This window comes from Puma concolor, chromosome E1 (genome assembly GCF_028749965.1).
Source record: "Puma concolor isolate L17-30 chromosome E1, mPumCon1.1.hap2, whole genome shotgun sequence".
Taxonomy (NCBI): domain Eukaryota; kingdom Metazoa; phylum Chordata; class Mammalia; order Carnivora; family Felidae; genus Puma; species Puma concolor.
The window spans coordinates 50689387-50709274 of NC_141680.1; the positions used below are offsets into that span (position 1 = coordinate 50689387).

Here is a 19888-nt window from a genome sequence, read left to right on the forward strand (position 1 = left end):
GGGGAGGGCTCGTATACACTCTGGGCGATGTGCGAGGAACGTTTTTCCTCACTGGAGGGCCGTGGCCATCGGGACGGGAGCATACGAGCTAGGACACAAGTAAGCATAAGGTTCAAGCCACCAGAACATACAGTGCATCCTTAAGAGTGGAGAGCATGGCCGGGGGCTCAGGCTTCGCAGCCACAAAAACCAGGGCGGATGTTTTTGTGGAAGGGAAGGTGGAAAAGGACCGAGTGGAGGGAGAACTACCTTCAAGAAGCGGACATAACATCCCTGTAAGAGACAGGAGAAGAAGAAAAACTGCTAGGTTAGTAGGGGAAACGCTACACACACAGGACAACAATTAGCACGAGAAAAATAAAGACTGAGTACAAGACTCCGTAGGCTCCACGTACAACGCACACAGAGCGCGTGGGGCAGAGACAGCCCAGGACGTGGCGTGAGGGTCCAGGACAGAAGGAGGAGAACCTTCAGGCGGGCACTGCTCTGGGTCCCTGGCAGCTGCGGGTTTGATTTGGCCCTTGGAGGGGTGGGAACTAACACCTTCTTGTCGTATGAGAGAATGGAAGGACTTGTGTCAGACCACATGGATCCAAGGCCCGTCTCTCTCCTCCTCGTGGCTTTTATGTGGCCAGGCATGACATCATGTCAGACGGCTCCACTACAGTCATGGACGCTTCTTCTGCCTTTGGCTGATCCATATGATGGAGTAATGGGGTCTCTGGTTTGTCAAGTGTCTGAGGTAGCACACAGCTAGGGACCCAAGGATTTAACACAAGGGTCGCCCCGCTCTTCATTAAATCAGAGTCAAGCCAAACCCACTTATCATGAAAACTATCACTGATAGAACTAACTTTTTTTTCCCCCCCTTGATGATTCAGAAGACTGTTCGGTACCTTGAAGAGCCCAAGGTTAACTGGTGAAACAGGCTGGGCGGCTGGTTAACCATGTTCTGGTTGACCGAATGCCATTGGTAACGAGGTTTTGGTACTTCTTTTCATCTTTCAATTTCTGTCTTTAGAAAAGCCCACCATGACTGGATAACTTTAGTTTCTCAAGTACTCATGTGAGAAAAGTAAACTGAAACCATTTTAACAGAAAACTTTATATGAGGAGTCATGAGATTAATCCTACAAATTCATACAGAGTGTGAGTCTGCTTCCGGGAGAAAATGTGAGAAAGAGGCTGGTTTTCTGAACCTCAATTCCACAGCCTGAAAGGGTCACCACATCCATGAACAGAGGGGCAATCAGAGACAGATGACACTTTGTGCCCAGAAGGCTTTGTCTACTAAAATAGGAAGCTGGTCAAATAGGACTTTTACACCTCTTTGGGCAGGTATGGATAGATTAGCTTCGGTTACATCTTATAATTATGGGCACTTTAAATCCGTAATCACATATCTATTTATAATTGTTCTCAAAATAGACCATTTTATTCCAATCCCAAAAGCTCTATTTTAGGCCAGAGATCTTAATCCACATCAAGATTAAAGGAAACTAACAATACCAACAAAAACATCCTTATTGAAATGGTGGTGGTGTTTCCAAGAACCTTGGAGGGAATTTAATCGGGCATTTCTATCTCTCCTGCACCTTTCTGAAAGAGTTGCCTGATCTTTGCTTGAATACCTGGAGGTACAGAGGACTCCACATTGGCCAAGATGCCCTGAATAGTATGCCTTCAGAAGGGTCCTACCTCCAGATCCCATCTGTAATAGGTCACCTTCTGCAAGGAGACAAAAACCCCCCAGCAGACACACTTTGATCCTGTGACAGGAAGCCTCACAGTCCTCCAGCAACCACTAGGCAGTTGTTCTGAGACTCCACTGGACCTAGAGAGACCTCTAAGCCATTTCACGCTTGGAACATGACAAATGAACCCAAATCTTTTTTCGGGGGAAAAAAAGTCGAAGAAAGGCTTAAGAAGTGAATCAGCCAGACTCCCACAGACCCTCTCGCTCCACACATCCAGAAGCACTCTGAGGGGACACATGCTGGATGCCTGGGTGTCGGATGGGTGATGAGGAAGCAAAACGCCTCTGGGCAAAGCGGAGACGGTGCCTGTCTGAGAGCTGCCTAAACGTCTACTCCCTGGTTGTCAATAACGGCCACGACAGACACGCAGTTCATGGAGCTCCTGAGCCACGGCCCTGCCTCCATCAGCTCCCTAGACACACGGGCTCAGACACCCTCCCCCGGGCTGTCAACAAAAGCCGAATGGCTCCTGACGTTTAGATTATGAAGCATTTGCAAGCAGGGCTTGAGGCTCTCGCTCTGGAGACCTGAAGGTGACAAGTCTTACAGGTGACTCCAGCACAAGGAAACCTCAGATGGGTTGGAAAGGCTTGAGACTTATGTAAATGAGGGTAGGCTTTGGAAAGCTTGAGATGGAGGGGAGGGGAAGAGAGGGTCTTTTCAAGGGAAAGCCAGTTCCAAGGTGCGTGTGAGAGCAGGGCATGTGCGTGAAGGGGGTGGGAGCGTGGTGTCACAGGGAGGGCGACGGAGAAGAGTCAGGGGCTCTGGGTCCTGCTAAAGACCAGCTCGGCGAAGTCCCTTCTGTGCTTTTGTTTTCTCATCAAAAAAGATAATTTTGAACACCTCTGCCACTTGTAATATTCTCTTACTGCATTACCAACGTTTTCTGTAAAGGACCAGGCAGCATGTGTTTTAGGCTTTGTAGACCCTTCAACGTCTACTGCAGGGCCACAGCCCTGGCCTTGCAGCATGAAAGCAGCCGCTGCCAACGAAGGAATGAACGTGGTTGTGTTAACAGACTCTGTGGACACTGAAATATGAATTCCACCTAGTTTTCAGGTGTTGCGAATCTTAAGCTTAAAAAATCATTTAAAATATTAAAACCATGCATGGGCCAGACCCCAGCGGGTGGGTGGGTGCGATGCCTGTCCCACTTAATTAGGATGCTGGGTTTAATGGAGTCTGGCCTCATCACCTCCACAGCCAGTGGAGAACATAAGCTTGTTCACTCACTCATCAACAGGTCACATCCTCTCCAAATGGCATTTTTCAAATCTTAAAGGGGATAGGAACGACCTGGTGATCTTGTGAAAATCAGATTCTGACTCAGTTAAGAGTCCAGGATGGGACCTGAGCCTCTGTGCTTTTAACAAGCTCCCGGATGCCGCTGGTCCCCGTACCACACTTGGAGCCGTGGGGATCTGGGGAGCACCAGAGTGGTCACCGCTTTCTTTTTCAGGATTACCCAGGGAGTTCAGAATCCTTGGGACTGACCTCCCTAGGTCCCCAATTCTAATTCTTCGTAGGGCTTGTTCCTCGGGAAAAACAGCGAATAGCATTATGTATGGGGTCACGCTTATTCTAGGCTTTCCTCTTTTAAGGGGCCTTAACTTCTTCTTTGGTGCTTAGGCTAAAACCATAGGGACCCGGGTCAGTGCTTGGGGGCCCCACGTTCGTGCCCCGTGTCTGTGTTAGTGCCAAAAGACGCTGGCTTGATCTTCCTACCTTCCAGTTCCTGCCCTGCTAATCTCCTGTGGGTACCGGGGCCTGGTTTCACGTGGAGAGCTGCCTCTAACGTTTCGTATTAGGCTTGCCCTGTTTACTGAGCTAGCAACATCCATCCATAAGGCCAATCCCATAGCTACAAACACAAGGCTTTTTGGGTCATTTCAGGAATCCGTTAGGGTGGAACAGACAACTGGAATGTACAATCTTTTTCTGGTTTCCCAGCAAAGTCATTTCCGTAAGAGAAATTAAGCTGAAAGCATGCTGCCAATGCTATGATAGAAATGCATTCGCCCTCCCTTACAGACTAATCACAAATTCTCTGCAGTTGCTTTTGGAAGCTTTCTTGGAGTCTGCTAAGTTGAGCGGTAGCATTACCCTCTGTTGACAATGATCTAATGAATGCGCGAAAATGATTTCCAACACTAAACCCTGCCTCATTACAGTTTAAGGTTTGTTTCTAAGACAGAGCTGAACTACAAAGATTAAAATATCCTTCAACTGATGTGCATTTTATAGACTTTTCCCCCTTAACGTTGCACAGTTCAGAAATTAGTTAATTAAGCTATTTAAGGACCAAAATTAAAAAAAAAAAAAAGCAGAATCTATATTGGGGCACATAGATTTTCTGTTTTGTGTCCAAAAGGTCACTGGAAAGTACTCAGGTTTCCATAGTAACAGTAGCAGGCCCGATCAAATCAGCAAATAGCTACAATTTATCTGAGGGTCTCCAATGAACTATTTCCTTTTTTCTCATCCACAGAAGAACATCCTGAATTAGATAAAGTCTTCAAAGACAATGGAGGCTTTCGGAAAATCCAATTTCAGCAACAGTAAACAGGAAAATGCTTGCTTGCTCTATCCGCATATAACCTGGCAACGGAGACTCATCTGTGTTGATTTAAATACTTTCACAGTAAGCGGATCATATTAATTTGTTAATCAGTAACAGGGATAATCTCGAAATGTTTCTCCGGAATAAATAAAAGGAGATACAATGTGTGATCTTAGGGCAATTTGTAGCGTCTTCAGGGGGGACACTTCTTTCTAGTAGATTCTGGACCTCTATCACTAACCCCACTCTAATGGAGCATGCTTGTCAATTTTACGTTGTCTGCTTCTGCTTGAGATCCTGATATGCTTCTGCATGGTCACAAAAACTGTGAAGGCACAGACATCAGCGAAGCCGCTGCTAATCCTGCTTTAGATTCTGACCAATGGACATTTTGCAGAACCTATTCAAACAAAACACTCCAAATAAAACATTTCAGCCATGGAAAGTTGAGTGTCACCTTGTTTCCAAAATATGTTAAAATTAATGTGGCTCACAGGTTCAGAGCCCTTAGGTAACACTTTTAGTAAAGTCCAGGAGGTAAAGCATCTTTGTGACTAGAAGAGAGAGCCAGATTAGAACTCTGCTTACAGCTTTCCAACTGACCGGAGATTCTCCATAGATTTCGCTGACTTCTGCATCTACTATTAGAAACGTATATCATCAAATTACTCGGTAACTCAAATATCACCTCAGCTTTGTTACATCCTTCTTTCTACTAATTACTTGGCCATGCCAATCAAACAAACAAACAAACCCCAAACCAAAAAACAGCAAACAAAACTTATCTGGGCCCAGCAACATGCCCTGCATCTTGAGAGAATCTACTTTTTGAAATCTGGTTCTTTTGGATAGTGATGATTTATAAGCCCAGGAAAAATACATTAGAAAGTCACTGGTTTTGCATTTTAGTCCCCACCCATAACAAACTGTTCTTTATTGAGAGGAATGTTCTAGACTAGCCCTAACAGAAATACCAGGTGAGCTACATATGTAAATTTAAGTTTCCTAGTCACCTCCTCATTAAAAATTTAACCAACTAAAGCAACTAACCAACTAAACCAACTAATTTAACCAACTAAAGCAACTAACCAACTAACCCAACTAATTTCAATAATATGTTTAATACTAAAAATAAAAGTATATAATAAAATAGCAGATTTGTTAATTATATAGTTAACCCAATATACCCAAGATATTATTTCAGCATACAATCAATATATTGCTTATTATTGAGGTATTTTATACTCTCTTCTTTTTCCAGAGTCCTTGAAATCCAATGTGTACTTCATACACAGAGCACATCTCACCTCAGACTGGCCGTATTTTCAGTGCTTGATGGACACATATGGCCGGTGGCTGCTGAATTAATCAGCATGGCCCTAGAGGATTTTCAAGGTATGGGAAAATGCAGCTATTTACTCCTTGAAATTTAAGATTCTGTGATTGTTATTTTTAAATTTCTAAAAAATGTTTATTTATTTTGAGAGAGAGAGAGAGAGAGAGAGAGAGGGAAAGAAAGCATGAGCAAGGGGAGGGGCAGACTGAGGGGGAATTTATTTTCAGAGAGAGAGAGAGAGAGCGTGAGCAACGGAAGGGGCAGACTGAGGGGGAGAGAGAATCTCAAGCAGGCTCCGCACGGTCAGCACACAGCCCGGCCCCATGAACCGCGAGATCATGACCTGAGCTGAGATCAAGAGCCGGACGCTTAACTGACTGAGCCACCCAGGCGCCCCGGGGTTATGTGATTATCTAGCTGACGATGCGTTCAAACCGGCAGAGATGAATAAGCTTGGTTCCTATGGGCTGACCTGATTCCATGGGTAGAAGAATGTCTCGTGTTCCTTGACCACCTGAAGATAAAGGCTGTACAGATGAGGAGTGAGGTGACGGTCTGTAATTGGGGAGAATGAGAGTTATTCTAAGGGTGGCAATGTGAGGTCCTGGGCAGAGCACAGAGGATGCACGGACAGGGGTCAGGCCGAGGGTGGCATTGGCCAAGCTGCCAATCGGGGAAGCATTCAAGTTCAAACAACCCTGAAATGCTGCCTGTGAGCCACGCCCATGGGAAACTGAGCCAAAGCAGCGACGGGTTGGGAAGCCTGCCGCTGAGGGTATCACGAGAGAACTGGAGTTAAGTTTCAGGCTCTAGAAAGCAGTGAATGTGGGGACAATCAGTCTACTGGTTCTCAGGAATGACTCCTTGACAAAACTTCTCAAATGCTCTTGCCTCTCTGTAGCACCTCTTTGCACATACAAGTATAGTGTCAGAGTTTGTAAGTTTTCATAAATGTAAGTAAAAAAAACAAACCTGAGTCTCTTTTATATAATCAGCCATAACGAACGCAAAAAAAAGAAAAAAAAAAGTCCTAGCTAACATTTATTGAGCGCTTACTAAATGCCCGGGACTAGGCTAAGCAACTTACACAAATGAGCTGAATGGATCGCCACAGCAATGCTATGCAGTAGGTACTATTACTGCCTCCATTTCACAGATTAAAGATCGGAGAATTCAAGCATCTTATTCAAGGTTACTGCTAGGAAGCAGTACAGTGAGGATGTGGAGCCATGACTATTCCACATTGTATCCTCCTTCTAGAACACCATGCTGAAACGCAGAGTAACTGGCCCAAGTTCATGCGACCGGGATGTAGACAAGCCAGGATTTGAACCCCAGCAGCATAACTCCCGGGCTGAGGCTCCCACCTCAGTGCAGGACCCCCTCTCAAAAAGGCAAGTGGTCTTAGGGCTCAGCACAGAAACTGCCTGGAGCTTAGCGGTCACTCTCTGGGCTCACTGCTGTTGCCATCTCTGTCCCCATCAGCATCCCACCTGCTGCTCCCAGGAGGGGACAGGATGGCAGCTGGTAGTCAAGACCTCGCCCCAAGAGCCACTGCCGTACTTCACACTTGGTCATGAATTTCTCTTCAGAGAACTCTGCAAGTGTTTCTCTAGGGAGAGCGCACCCGCATTTCAGGCGACACGGCAAGTTCAATACATTCGGCTTGTCCTCTTGAATCCTGACGCTCCAGAGGGCTATCTGTGCTGGATCATTCGCCAGCTCTCTAATGGGACACTGCTTTCCATTATTTTCTGACAACAGAAATACTCCACGGCAGACAAAGCCCAAAGTGCATTGCTTCTTAACCATCTTAATTCTGCTATGAATGTGTCTGTTTTGCTTTTTAACTTTCGTTTTTTCCTATTAGATTTGAACTTTCCCTGGAGTTCCTACTCCAGCAGTGGATGGCAAGTACAGAACGAGGTGCTTCGAGCTTCTCATCTTGTTCTACTTTAATTATCTGGAACAAAATGGTGAGAACAGCAAAATGCCTCGACAATCGGGCCAGGAGAGAACGGTGCAGTCTCCTTTAAGGAAAGCTGCTGGACTTTTTTTTTTTACAGCAGAAATCTGCAGTAACTGTAAACACGATGTGGGAGAGACAAGCGACCCCACTGGTAAAAATGAGTTCACGTCCATCTGTAGTGGCAAGTCCTCAAAATACAAATTAGAGGTAGTAGCTGTGGTCCTGGAGCAAAATGGAAGTCGGCTTTTATTCTGTTAAATACTGAACTATGAAATGGGAAGAAGCAGGGAGTGGTTTCCATCGCCTGAGCCTGTGCTCAGGTGCTGTTGGCCCGGGGGGGCCGGGTCCAGGGCTCGGGCCATCAGCCTTACTGCTTCATTTCTCTATGAGGAGCCAAGACTAGGGAAGAAGGTCTTGGTTAGAAAGAAACCGCCCCAAGGGCGAGGGGCCAAGCCTTGGCGGGCAGGCTCTGCATCAGAGATGGGGATGTGGGGCGGGGATAAGACCCGGGCCACAGGCGGCCGGCTTCAGAGGAAGGGCCGGAGAGTGGTTGCACAGCACACGTCTCCTTTTCTCCTCCCCCAGACGTTCTCCCTGGTTCTTGATTCTAGGACAACCTCAACGCTGGAGGCAGATGTGGCCCAAAGGGCTCAGGAGAAGAGTCAACGAGTCTAATAAACACAGCACAAAAATGCTCAAGCTCACTAATGACCACGGAGACGGACCGAGGACAAGAAAGTCCCCTGGAAAGGTTTTAAAATGAAAAGATGTGGCCAGAAGTTACTCTCCTTCCAGGTGGGAAGCTGAATGCCGCGCAGAACTCCCTAGGCACGGCTCAAGAGGAGAATGAGTCAAATCCCAGATTTTGTAAAAGATCAAAACAGCAACGTGACAGCGACAGAAACGCTGGACTCTGCATGCGAGCGCAATCACTAATAAACCAACTGTGCCATTTCTGTCTTTATCGGGATGAACAGTTGGCTGCTGCTGCGCTTAGGATGAAGCTTGGGTTCCGACGAGGGGTGGTTCGTGTCAAACATCTTTCAAATGTGCCCTTTTGAGTCTTGGCTCAGGGCCCGATACCAAATTATCGTACTGAGAAATGTCAGTGCACACAGACCCCTCAGCGTCAGACTCCACCTACTCCCCCGACAACTCCCCTGAAACCCCGTTTCGTCCAGAGATCACCTGACCTATAGTTAACACAAAGTTCCCAATTTACACACACATCATGTTCTGGAAATCCATCAAAATGTAAATGAAGACGTTCTTTTCCCCATAGAACTGACGTTATAAACGGTGGTAAAGTTCTCATCAATATGTCCCTACTTCATAATATGGCTGGAGCACAGGTCTTGCCAACCATTTAGAACACAATTTCAATATCAAAATTAATTTTTTTTTTTTTTAGGGACGCTCCAGAAGTTAAAAAATAAAAAAAAAAAGCACCCTCCCTAACCTACTTTCTGCAATGACACATGTTGAGGGATGATGCTAAAACACTTGTATAAAAAGTATGCTTTTAGGACGTTTCTAATGACAACCTAATTTGATCTTTAAAACAAGTACTATTATTATAATAAAATTAGTATAATTTATCATAAAATTAGTATAATAAAATTAGTATAATTAGTATAATATTCGTATAATAAAATACTATTATTATTCTCATTTACACTGAAGGGCACACCCAGGGAAGTCACATGGTTAATAACGGGCAGAACCAGGATTTGATTCTAACACAGAGTCCAGGGGTTAGCAAACGATGGCTCATGGACCAGATCTGGTCTGTCACCTGTTTTTACAAAGAGTGTTTTAATAGAACACAACCATGCCCTTTGGTGACATCCTTTCTGTGGCTGCTTTCGTGGCACAAAGGCAGAGTACAGTGCTTGAGACAGAGACCCTGAGGCCCGCAAAGCCTAAAATATTTACAGCGACCCTTTGCAGGAAGTCTGCTGAGCGAGGGCTAAGCCAGCCTCTGGACCACCCGTAAGGGAAGGCAGACCCTCTCTCCAACGCTGGCCTTGAGCCTCATCGCAGGGAGTGGGGACCCAGAAGCGGGAGGAAGGAACCATAATCCTGGATCCGCTCTATAGTGAGAGGAGGTCCTGGAGAATCCCTGAGCAGCACAGGGGGTTCTAATACGCTTATTTCTCTATAGGCTCCCTGCTTTATTCCCAAAACCTGACACAGGGCCCAAAGGTACGGAGATAAGCCCCACAGACAGGAGGCACTGTTTGTTCTACTCATTGCTGGAAACTTATTATTGAACAAACGAACAGATATATAACTTGTGTTTGTGAATCAGGAACTATGTGTACTTTATTTGAAGACAAACATAGATCAGCTTAAAGACCCACAGATATACTTTCCATAAACACTGGGGCCAAGGTTCTGGCTTGTTTTGACTTTCGGGCAGATAAAGTGCTTGAGGGGGACAATGTGTTACAGAATCAGGTCATTTCCAACCATCTTGGGATTTCTTTGGCTCCTAAAAGCTCTCCCCACTGATCATTCTGTTTGCCAGAATTCTAGAATCAGCGATACATTAAAAACATTTCCCCCCACGTTATTGGATAAATACTAATGCGGTGGTAGAACTGTAAATGCTCATTTGTTTGGGTTTTTCCTCCATCAGATTGGATGGCTTTTGGTTTTTGGAAGAGGATTTGAAAACCACACTTAGTTAACTCTTTCCAGAAAACAGAGCTGGTCATGGAAAGAATCACCCTGCGGACTAGATGGTACACAATGCCACCGAGTCCTGCCGATTCCTGAAAGGATTAGTCATCATACTGTCTTTTCCCCAGTCATGATTCACCACTGAACTTCAAATTAAACATTTCAGCTGAATCATACTGTTACCAGAGGGTGGCAAAGTATCTCGGATCTCTGAAAGAGCGGGTGGAGGAGAAAAGGATTCAGATGCTGGAAAGCCAGTCAGGATGGCAAGTACGTGGAGAGACACGTACAAAGAAGGGAGTGTGCAGACGCCAGGAAGCAGTCATACCATGGCTGGGGGTGGAGAGGGAGGAAGTGGGGTGGGCATTAGAGGAAGTTCCCCAAATTGCACTTGGTGCAGGTGGCACCCCGCTTGGGAATGCTGGCTGGCACCTAGAACTGCTCAAATGTGGACACGGCCCTTCTGCCTTGGCACGCGGCTTCCCAACAGCTGGATCCGGGGGAAATAATGCCAGTTTCACACTGACAGACCTCAACAGAACACCGTTACACGGTAACTCCTGTCTGAAATCAGATCTGGATATTGTTTTTAAAATACAACACAACAGTTGGTTGAGGGTCCGACTTCGGTTGAGGTCATGATCTCGCGGTTCGTGAGTTCGAGCCCCGCGTCGGGCTCTGCGCTGACGGCTCGGAGCCTGAAGCCTGCTTCGGATCCTGTGTCTCCCTCTCTCTCTGCCCCTCCCCCCTGGCTCGTGCTCTGTCTCTCTTCTCTCTCAAAAACAAATATAATATTTTGTTATAATTATATAATTTTATATAATTTTATAAACTAGAAGTATCTTAAAAATACAACACAACAGTTGTCATAAAATTCTCAGCATCTTCTTGACACCGCTATTGAGTGGCTTTACTGCCTGGTCGCCTGCAACTCTCAGTAAAACGAGCTCATGCAGTTCCAGTTAAGTCTAAGGAAGCTGAGAGATGTTTAAAGAAGCAGCCAGAACGCAGCTCACGTGGGTGCTCTGGGCACAGAAGTCTGTAAGCTGGACGGCAGAGGCTCTGGCCCTCTGTTGCACTTGGCCTTGGGCTCGCAGAACTCCGGTGCAAAGTGCACTGCCGGGAGGGAGAAGAGTGACCGGCATGACACAAGTGGCCTCTAACCGGCTTCTAGAGAGAAGTGCAATTCTGGCCTCGAGCCCTCACACCCGGCCCCTTGTGATTTTTGAGTCTGGAACTCTGACCTTTATAAAAAGCTACACTCACTGCCCAGAAAAACAGGAAGGTTACTCGCCAGGAAGCCAAGGAAATGAAGCATAAAAAGTGGGTCAATATTTCCCCGTCAGTAAAGCCAAGTCTTGGGTATTTCCAAGAGAGACGCCATCATGATGCCTCAGTACTGTTCTGCCCTCAACTGCATCCCATACCAGCAGATCCTGACCCGTTGATTGCTGATGATCTACACCTATGGCTTGAACGTCAGCAAGGCTCCGTTCAGCTTTTCGGCTCCTTCCCTGCCTGAGACGTAGGAGTAGTGCCCGCACTCGGCGGCCCAGAAGTCTCTGGAAGGACTCAGCCCTCACAGAGGCGGTGTGATGCTGGGGATGGGGCTCCTGTCCTCCGCTCGGGGGAGGGGAGGGGCGGAGTGAAGGTGGGAGTACTTGATGCAGCAAGTGAAGGAAAAAATAAATAGAAAAACAGCTATGCCTGGCATAGGTGCTGGAAGCTACCCCAAGCCTTACCCATCTCTGCACTTGAATGCCTCTACGTATTACAAGGCCCCTTCGCAAAGAACTTCATTATAAATAAACATAAACATATGTTATAAATTAATTATATATTTATAAATAAAAATAAATATATATATGTGTGTGTGTATATATAGGTCCCCCTATATTTTTTAGGAGCAGAGATTACAAGCTGATTTCCACTGGCTGAATTTTACCTGTGTTTACACCAATAGATGTGTGTTTGACCTACACCAAGCTGAGTTTTAATGAGCTGCCAATACTAAAAGAAGTTAGAAGATGTCGTATCAAACCATCTGGATTCTTGGCTTCTCTTGAAGAACCAGAAGGTCTGGTGGCCAGAAGGTCCCTCATTTGTGTGTGGCAGCAGTCAACGGGTGCTGAGTAACAGCGGCCACCTTTAGACCCAGTCCACACCCTACTGTCTGTCACCAGTCCTGAAGCCTGCTGTCCCGTGCCACGGACTGCTGTTCCTTGCCATTGACTTATACCATGTGTGACTCCCTCATCCTTCTGAGGGCATCCGGGCTCAGCCCTGACCTTAAGCATTTGCCATCAGCATCCACTTCAACCAAGTACCAGCGTAACAGAAGCACTCTGAACATTTTTATGTCCCTAGGAATTCATTCTACCTCCGTATGACCTACGTGTTTCTTTAGCGCAAACTTTTACTTGAGAGAAGGGAACGACGGAGGGAGGAAAACAAAACCATCTGCACCTCATTAGTGTCAGTATTTTCAGTAACCGTTCAAGTATCTGTACACCTCTGTGTGTGTGTGTGTGTGTGTGTGTGTGTGTGTGTGTGTGTGTGTTTCTTCAGGGTACGGGAATTTCCGGGAATCCTAATTAGCCTGAAGAAGAGAAAGATTCAAAAAGAAATGAACCAGTTACACAGACTGGTATGGTTACTGTACGAATGCCTCAAACAGCCAAAGTGCAGGTGATGAGAGGAAACAGAAAAGATTAAAAGCTGTGACCTGGAAAGTAAGGCAGGTGCTTAGAGAAAAGAACGTTCGTTAAGAGCGGAGGTGTCTGGAAAGTGAAGAGAAGTACAGACAGAGAGGAGAAGAGAAAGAGGGAAGTGAGGAGGAGAGGGAGAGCACAGCAGGACAGGGAGGCGAGACAGATGAATCTGGGACGGAAGGCAAACACAGACCCTCACTGGGAAGGAGACAACGAGCTGGCCTTTTCTAAAGGTCTGGAGCAAAAATGAAGGTGCTGGCTTCATAGCTTAATCACACCCAAACCACCGCCCGAGCTAATGCCAGAGTGTCCCCCTGCCATTTGGAGAAGCATAGTCCTTCTTTCCAGGAGAACACTGCACTTGGAACACTGCCTGTCTCCCCACGGATGTGCCAGCCAATTTCTTATGCAGAAATCACCCGTGCTTATTTCTGGGATAGTTCTGGTCTCTGTTCTCTAAAATGATAATCAGGCCTAGAATGTGAACACAGCTTGCCAAGGAAGGCGATTAGGCGGCGTTTCTGTTCTTAAATATGGAAAAAGATGAACACTTAAGTTGCTTTTTGTCTTCCAGCAGTGTGACCACAAACCCTGGCCCTGCCTGAGGTCAAGCTTTCCAAAGGAAAGGCAGTTCCCGCCATTTCATTGATGTCCTCACCTCGAATTTCTGCCTGAGCTCCACGTTTCCTTCTTCATCTCCTTCTGGAATGGGTACGTTGTAGTACTCACCTTCTTCTTGGTTAAGCAACTTGTACCTTTGGGAGACACGGAGGGAAGGAGAGTTAGGAACGCCACATTTGGGCCGCTACGGATTCAGCAACATCTCTCCTTCCACCTCTAGACCGGCTGTTTCTGAAATGCATCCTGTGGGGAGACCACAGCCAGATAACCTCACAGTCAATGGTCAGTTCAGACCAAAGCCAGTTTGCTGAATCTCTAAGGGCTCTCGCGTTTAGAGACTATTAACCTTTGGATGACACGGACATATACAACCTTGGGCATCCTTACCATCCACTGGCCGGTATCTTCATCAGCTCCGAGACTCCAAAGGAAAGGGATCCCATGAAATCATTCCTTGTGGTTCGATCCCAGTCCCAGATTTCTACGGACAGCCGTCGGTCTTTGTCAGAAGGTTTCAATTTGCTACAAAAGAGCACACATGCACACGCACAAGGTTATGTAGGCCATCGCTTCCTGGGAGATGCCACGTGCTCATGATAGGAGTCTGACATTCAAACAACAATAGTATATTCAATTCTCTTCCTGTGGCTCCCCACTGCCAACAGAGTACCAGGCCATGGCAGTCAAAGCTCCAGACTAGCAGTCAGCAAACTAGGACCCACAGGCCAAATCTGGCCCACAGCTTGTTTTTGTAAATAAAGTTTTATTGGAAAACAGCCATGACAATTTGTGTATATATCGTCTATGAATGCTTTTGATTTGAGAACAGCAGAGTTGTGTGGTTGCAACAGAGACTGTATGACCCATGAAGTCTAAGATATTCACTATCCGGCCCTTTATACAGCAAAGCTTGTCAACTTCTGTTCTACAGAAAAGAGCTCCCTTTGGGGTTGTCCACACATAAACCTCTTCCCGCGTGTCCTAGTCTACAAGGTCTGTCACTTGCTTGTGCTCGGCTGCAGGCAGTGCTTTCTCTCAACCCTGATGGTTTTATGCCTCCTCCCGCTGCCTCCTTCCTTCTTTCTCCTTCTACCCTCTCTGCCTCTGAAATCCTGGCACTCCTTTAAACCCCATTTTAAACGTCACCTCCTCCAAGAAGTCTTCCCTGTTGAAAGGTGAGGATGATTTTTCCATTTCAGTGGTGACGGCATTTGACTCCTGTATTCCAGGTTTTAACAATTATTATTTAAATTCTTACCTTCCCCTAAACCTCCACAGAACTTAAGTCCATCAAGAGGCGGACACACTTTATACTTTTATACACTGTGTGTTTAACATGAAAGTATTTTTTTGTACAGGGTAGGTTCTGATGCTATTTGGGGCCTGCATTACGTAACCCCCGGTAAACCAAATTACCATCCACCAAACAGCGGTGACAGCAGCGACCTCTTAGCAGTGGTCTGAGATAGTCTCAGTAATGGAGCCATGTTTAAAGGCATTTACAACAGGCCCGCCTCGTTACCTCTCACAGTGAGGTGGGCAGCTCTGTGGTGCGTAGGGAGGGAATTCAATCAAGAGGGGAAGACAAAACTTACAACGTGAAGGACTCATTCCACTGGGGGTTCAGTGTGGAGCGGATGGTTTTGGTTTTCTGCTTGCTCTCGTTCTTGGGATCAGGAATGAGTTTCAGCTTCACGTAAGGATCTGAAAGCCCATTTGGATCCATAGGAATTAGATTTTTTGCATCTCGTACTGTGGAGAGAAAAGGAAAAAAAAAAAAAAAACATCAAATGTTATAAAAAGAGAACTGACCTGTATTGCCCAGTGTCCTGTGTCTGGACCAAGCTGAGTGACCGAGACCTCAAGATGGTGTTTAAAGGGAGAGGAGGGGACGACCAAAAGCCTCTGATCCTCAATATGAGAAAAGCTTCCCGCTGTCATTGCTGCCAGAGATAATGGGCATCACGCAGGCCCCGCGGTCCTGCCCTCAGACTCCGTTATCAGCCTGGACCAACAGCACTCGTGACCCTTGCGCACCTCCTATTAGAGACTCAGCAGCCTGGGCCCCTCCCCAAAGCCGCTGAAACAGAATCTGTGTTTATTTATTTATTTTTTTTTCAACGTTTATTTATTTTTGGGACAGAGACAGAGCATGAACGGGGGAGGGGCAGAGAGAGGGAGGGAGACACAGAATCAGAAACAGGCTCCAGGCTCTGAGCCATCAGCCATCAGCCCAGAGCCTGACGCGGGGCTCGAACTCCCGGACCGCGAGATCGTGACCTGGTTGAAGTCGGACGCTTAACCGACTGTGCCACCCAGGCGCCCCCAGAATCTGTGTTTAAATAAGACCCCCCAGGTGCTATTTGCAGCCCTTCTCCGGAACCGGTGCGTGCCCTGCCCCCGCACAACCAGCCAACCCAGTGCATGGCACTGCATCACACTTGAGCTTCTAAAAGGGTTCACCTCTTTTCTTTGTAAAGGGCCAGCGATTTCCAACCTGGCTACATGTTGGAATCTCTTCGGAAGGGGTTCAAAAATTCCAGTGCTCACAACTAAGCCAGAAGCTCCGAGGGGTGTGGGCCACGTTTTGAAAAGCTGCCCAGATGATACTATTGTGCAGCAGCAGAAAAAGCCAGGGGCACATACAGCTGTGATACAGAACACGCCCCACACGTGTGCTCTGCCTTGTTATGTGACGTGCACAGCGTGTCCACAGACCGGCGGCACCTGGGACATCAGCTGTGTGCCCATCAGATGTGTAGAATCTGTCATTTGGGCCCCACCCCCAAATTCCCAATTCAGAATTCTCATTTTAACAAGACCCCCAGATGATTCCAATGCGCATCCTAGACCAAGAAGCACTCGTATGGGAATCCAAAATAATGAGGAGCAAAGGCCATTTCATCCACAGAGGGAGGCATGCTCAGAGATGCAGCTAGCAGGGGTTTATTACCTCTGGGAACGGGTGAAGCCACTGCATGTAAATGAGACAGGTCATTATCTATTGCTATGATAAGAAGGGACAAAAGCCTGAGCCTGCCTATCCCAAATGTCTTCCTCACCATCTTCCAAAGGCATCTTCCCCAGCATGGCTGAAACTTCCCATCATCAGGGTCCCTAATTAGCCAGACACCTTGAGGACACATGTAAACTGGGACTGGGCTCTGAAGCCCAGTGGCTCTCCCAGTGTGGCCCCTAGACCGTCAGCATCAGCATCACTGACTGAGTCAGGACTCTAGGGGCAGGTGCAGTGATCTGTGTTCACCAAGCTTCCCGATTCTGATGCATGGGAGTATTGGGGAAACACTGTTCTTGTCTAGTACTGATTATCAGTTTAGCTTGGCTATTAAAAGCAAGTCTCCTTAGAAGAATTTTAGAAGAAGGTGCTAGAGTTAACAGTGGGCAGATATAGAGCAGGGCATAGGGGATGCTAAAGATGCTGGGTCCCTGGACATTGCCCCAAGAGAAGTCACAGACTAGCATTGCCCATTACCAGCCTGGGGACACACTGAGTGCCCACGCCTGCTGGCCAATAGCCTTACATCCTCCTTGTCTGGAAGCCTTAGGACCATTATTCAAATGGTCTGAGTGGGGGGAGTGACTGGCTCAGATCAACTAGCCACAGAGAAGCCAGGCCTATGTTCCTCTATTCCTATATTCACTTATGCTTTCCAAGCATTTCCCCCTCATAAGATGATATCTAACTTTATCCACCTGGGGGTGGATAGAACATATAAGCAAGCAGGCTCATCAGATCTGCTTTCAAATCCTGCCTCCCTCATGGACTCCCAAGCACCGGAAAACAGAAGTTCCTGAGTCTCTGCTGCTTCACCTAGAAAAATGAAGAGGGGCTCACTGTCTGTGGTACGGGATTGGTGGGGGAAGTAAATGCAATGACGTATGTAAAGTGCTTTATACAGCTAGTGGCTTAGAAAATGGAGGGGGGGGGGGGAAGGCACTAGGATGGGAGTGTTTACCATGCCTAGTCCCCAGTGCCCACAGTTTCAAAATCTTCAGTGGGGCAGAAGGTCTCCAGGGGATCTGGCTGCCTGAGATTTCCCTCAAGCTCATGCAGAAGGTCTTTCAGTGCATGGCAGAAGACCTAGTCTCCTAAAACAGCAACCCAAGGATCACAAAAGATGAAAAGTATGAGCATAAACATAGGGCTCTCCCATAAGGAATGGGAAGGGGCCAAAGGTCTCTCTCCAATTAAGCACTGGGATGAGAATCAGATACTTTTTAAAAGGCAGCTAAAGCCCCAGAACGTCTAACACTGAGGCTACATCTCAGCGCAACTAATGAGGAACCACAGAGGCTGCTAAGAGTGTTGCCAGTTACAGAATGATTACGGGCGCTGCTTTTTTCATCCTCAATTTCTAGTCCTGACAGACAGCCCACACAACATCATTTAAGGTGGATCTCTTCTGAATGGTGATGAGTTACAGTCTTAATGGGATTTAAAGCTGTGGGCTTCCCACTGAGATCCTATGATTGAAGTGGAAAATAAAGAGAGTTATCAATTCCAAATGTCATCGAAGTAGACACTGGGTCCAAATTTCAATTTCCCACTGCAGTGGAGAGTAGCCTGCCTGATGTGTGCCTGACTCACCACACACCAGGGCATCCAAGTCAGGACTGGGAGTTGATGACTTGGGGTCCCCATCAACTCAGAATGTGGGCTCTGGGGACAGGCTGCCTGCCTGCCTTTGAATTCTGGCTCTGCCGCTTGGTGGTTGTATAACCCTGGGCAAGATATTTAAGGTCTCAGTGCCTCAGTTTCTTCATCTGGAGCATGGCAAACCGCTCCCCACCCCCCGGCCCCGGCCCTGGGAAAGATTATAGAAGTTCATACATGCAAAGTGCTCAGAACTGTGATAGGTGCACAGTAACAGCCCAATAATGATTATTATCATCATTGTTAATACACATTGCTGGCAGAGAACACAACCCTAAAGCCTTAGATGTCCAGAAACTGGACTGACAACTTAAGAGGTGGCAAAGCAGATGCTGTGAAGGACAGTACGACGTGGAAATTTTCTGGTGCACCTGCAAGCGTGTGGTGCCAGTGAGGTCTTAGCCTGAGAAGCAGCGCTGGAGGGGGGTCACCAACAGGAGTAGGTGTGGGCAAGTTAGGGAGGAGAAAAGAAGAGCCAAATGAGGGAGGCAGTGGATGTGAGGGGTGAGGGGTGAGAGGCAGGAGAAGGAAGAAGACGCAATCAAGGTGCAGGGTCAGAGGGTGGTGGGGACACTGCCCTCTGCGCAGGTGCGGACGGTGGCTAGGTACACCAGGGTGGTGGCTCAACACCCCAGCTGTGATGTTTCTGCCATATACTTGATGCCCATACCCCCGGAGTCCCATTTAACCAGTCCAGACTGAGGCCAGGCATTAGCATCTTAGAGGCTTCTCAGGAAGCCATTCAATGCACCTGGCAGTGGTTCTCAGAGCGTGGTCCCTTGACCCATGTCACTGGCATCTCTTGAGAACTCAGTACATTATTCACATTAAAAAGAAATCATAGGGGCGCCCGGGTGGCTCAGTCGGTTAAGTGTCTGACTTCAGCTCACGTCCTGAGCTCACGGTCTGTGAGTTTGAGCCCCGCGTCAGGCTCTGTGCTGACAGCTCAGAGCCTGGAGCCTGCTTCAGATCCGGTGTCTCCCTCTCTCTCGCAAAAATAAACATTAAAAAAATATAATAGAATAAAAATGAACAAAAAACAATACACTCACTTTTTAACACTCAGCATTTAAAAACGAAACGTATCACGATGGTAAATGGAAAACCAAGATTGTCTGCTATCGGGAGAAAGGAACCATAAAAATAAATAACAATGAACATCGAACAGAGTTCCTTACTTCCAGCGGACACAGGTGCCCCTGAGGCTTGATGTTGGTGCCGAAGGGGAAATTAACGAAGGTTGAGCGTTAGGGATATTCCAGCCCTGGATGGAGCCCCACACCTTACAACCAAGAAGGAAGGGAAACCGGAAGAGGAATAACTTTCTCACCATGGTAATTGAAATCTTTCTTATATCAGCTCAGCACCTTCAGAAATCATCTCAAGTACGAGCCAAAGTCCTAGCCCGCCAGGGGCTCTGCCCCACCCGTGGGAAGCGTGCCGTCTGAGGCACAAAGGAAGGGCAGCATTTCACAGCAGGTTCAAGAACAGACCCAGCTCAGGTTCCGTGGCTCATTTCTTGCCTCTCATCTTGCACGACATCCACAGTTTTGACCGCAGGAAAAAAAAAAAAA

General features: G+C 47.1%; 1 protein-coding gene across 5 annotated transcripts in view; it reads right to left on the minus strand.

The window, feature by feature from the left end:
• PRKCA (protein kinase C alpha) overlaps positions 1-19888 on the minus strand; it is a 402962-nt gene that overhangs the window by 73720 nt on the left and 309354 nt on the right. For 3 of the 5 annotated variants that reach the window (XR_015244249.1, XM_086687809.1, XM_086687810.1), the window contains 4 exons: positions 15235-15391; positions 14027-14161; positions 13677-13773; positions 250-273 (listed from right to left, as the gene is read on the minus strand). Coding sequence is in view for 4 of the 5 variants with exons in the window: in XM_086687809.1 (XP_086543935.1) it covers positions 250-273; positions 13677-13773; positions 14027-14161; positions 15235-15391 (413 nt within the window). In the remaining variant the exon portion in view is untranslated. The remainder of the gene's footprint in view (positions 1-249; positions 274-13676; positions 13774-14026; positions 14162-15234; positions 15392-19888) is intronic. The other 2 variants (XM_086687811.1, XM_086687808.1) reach the window with 1 other exon arrangement.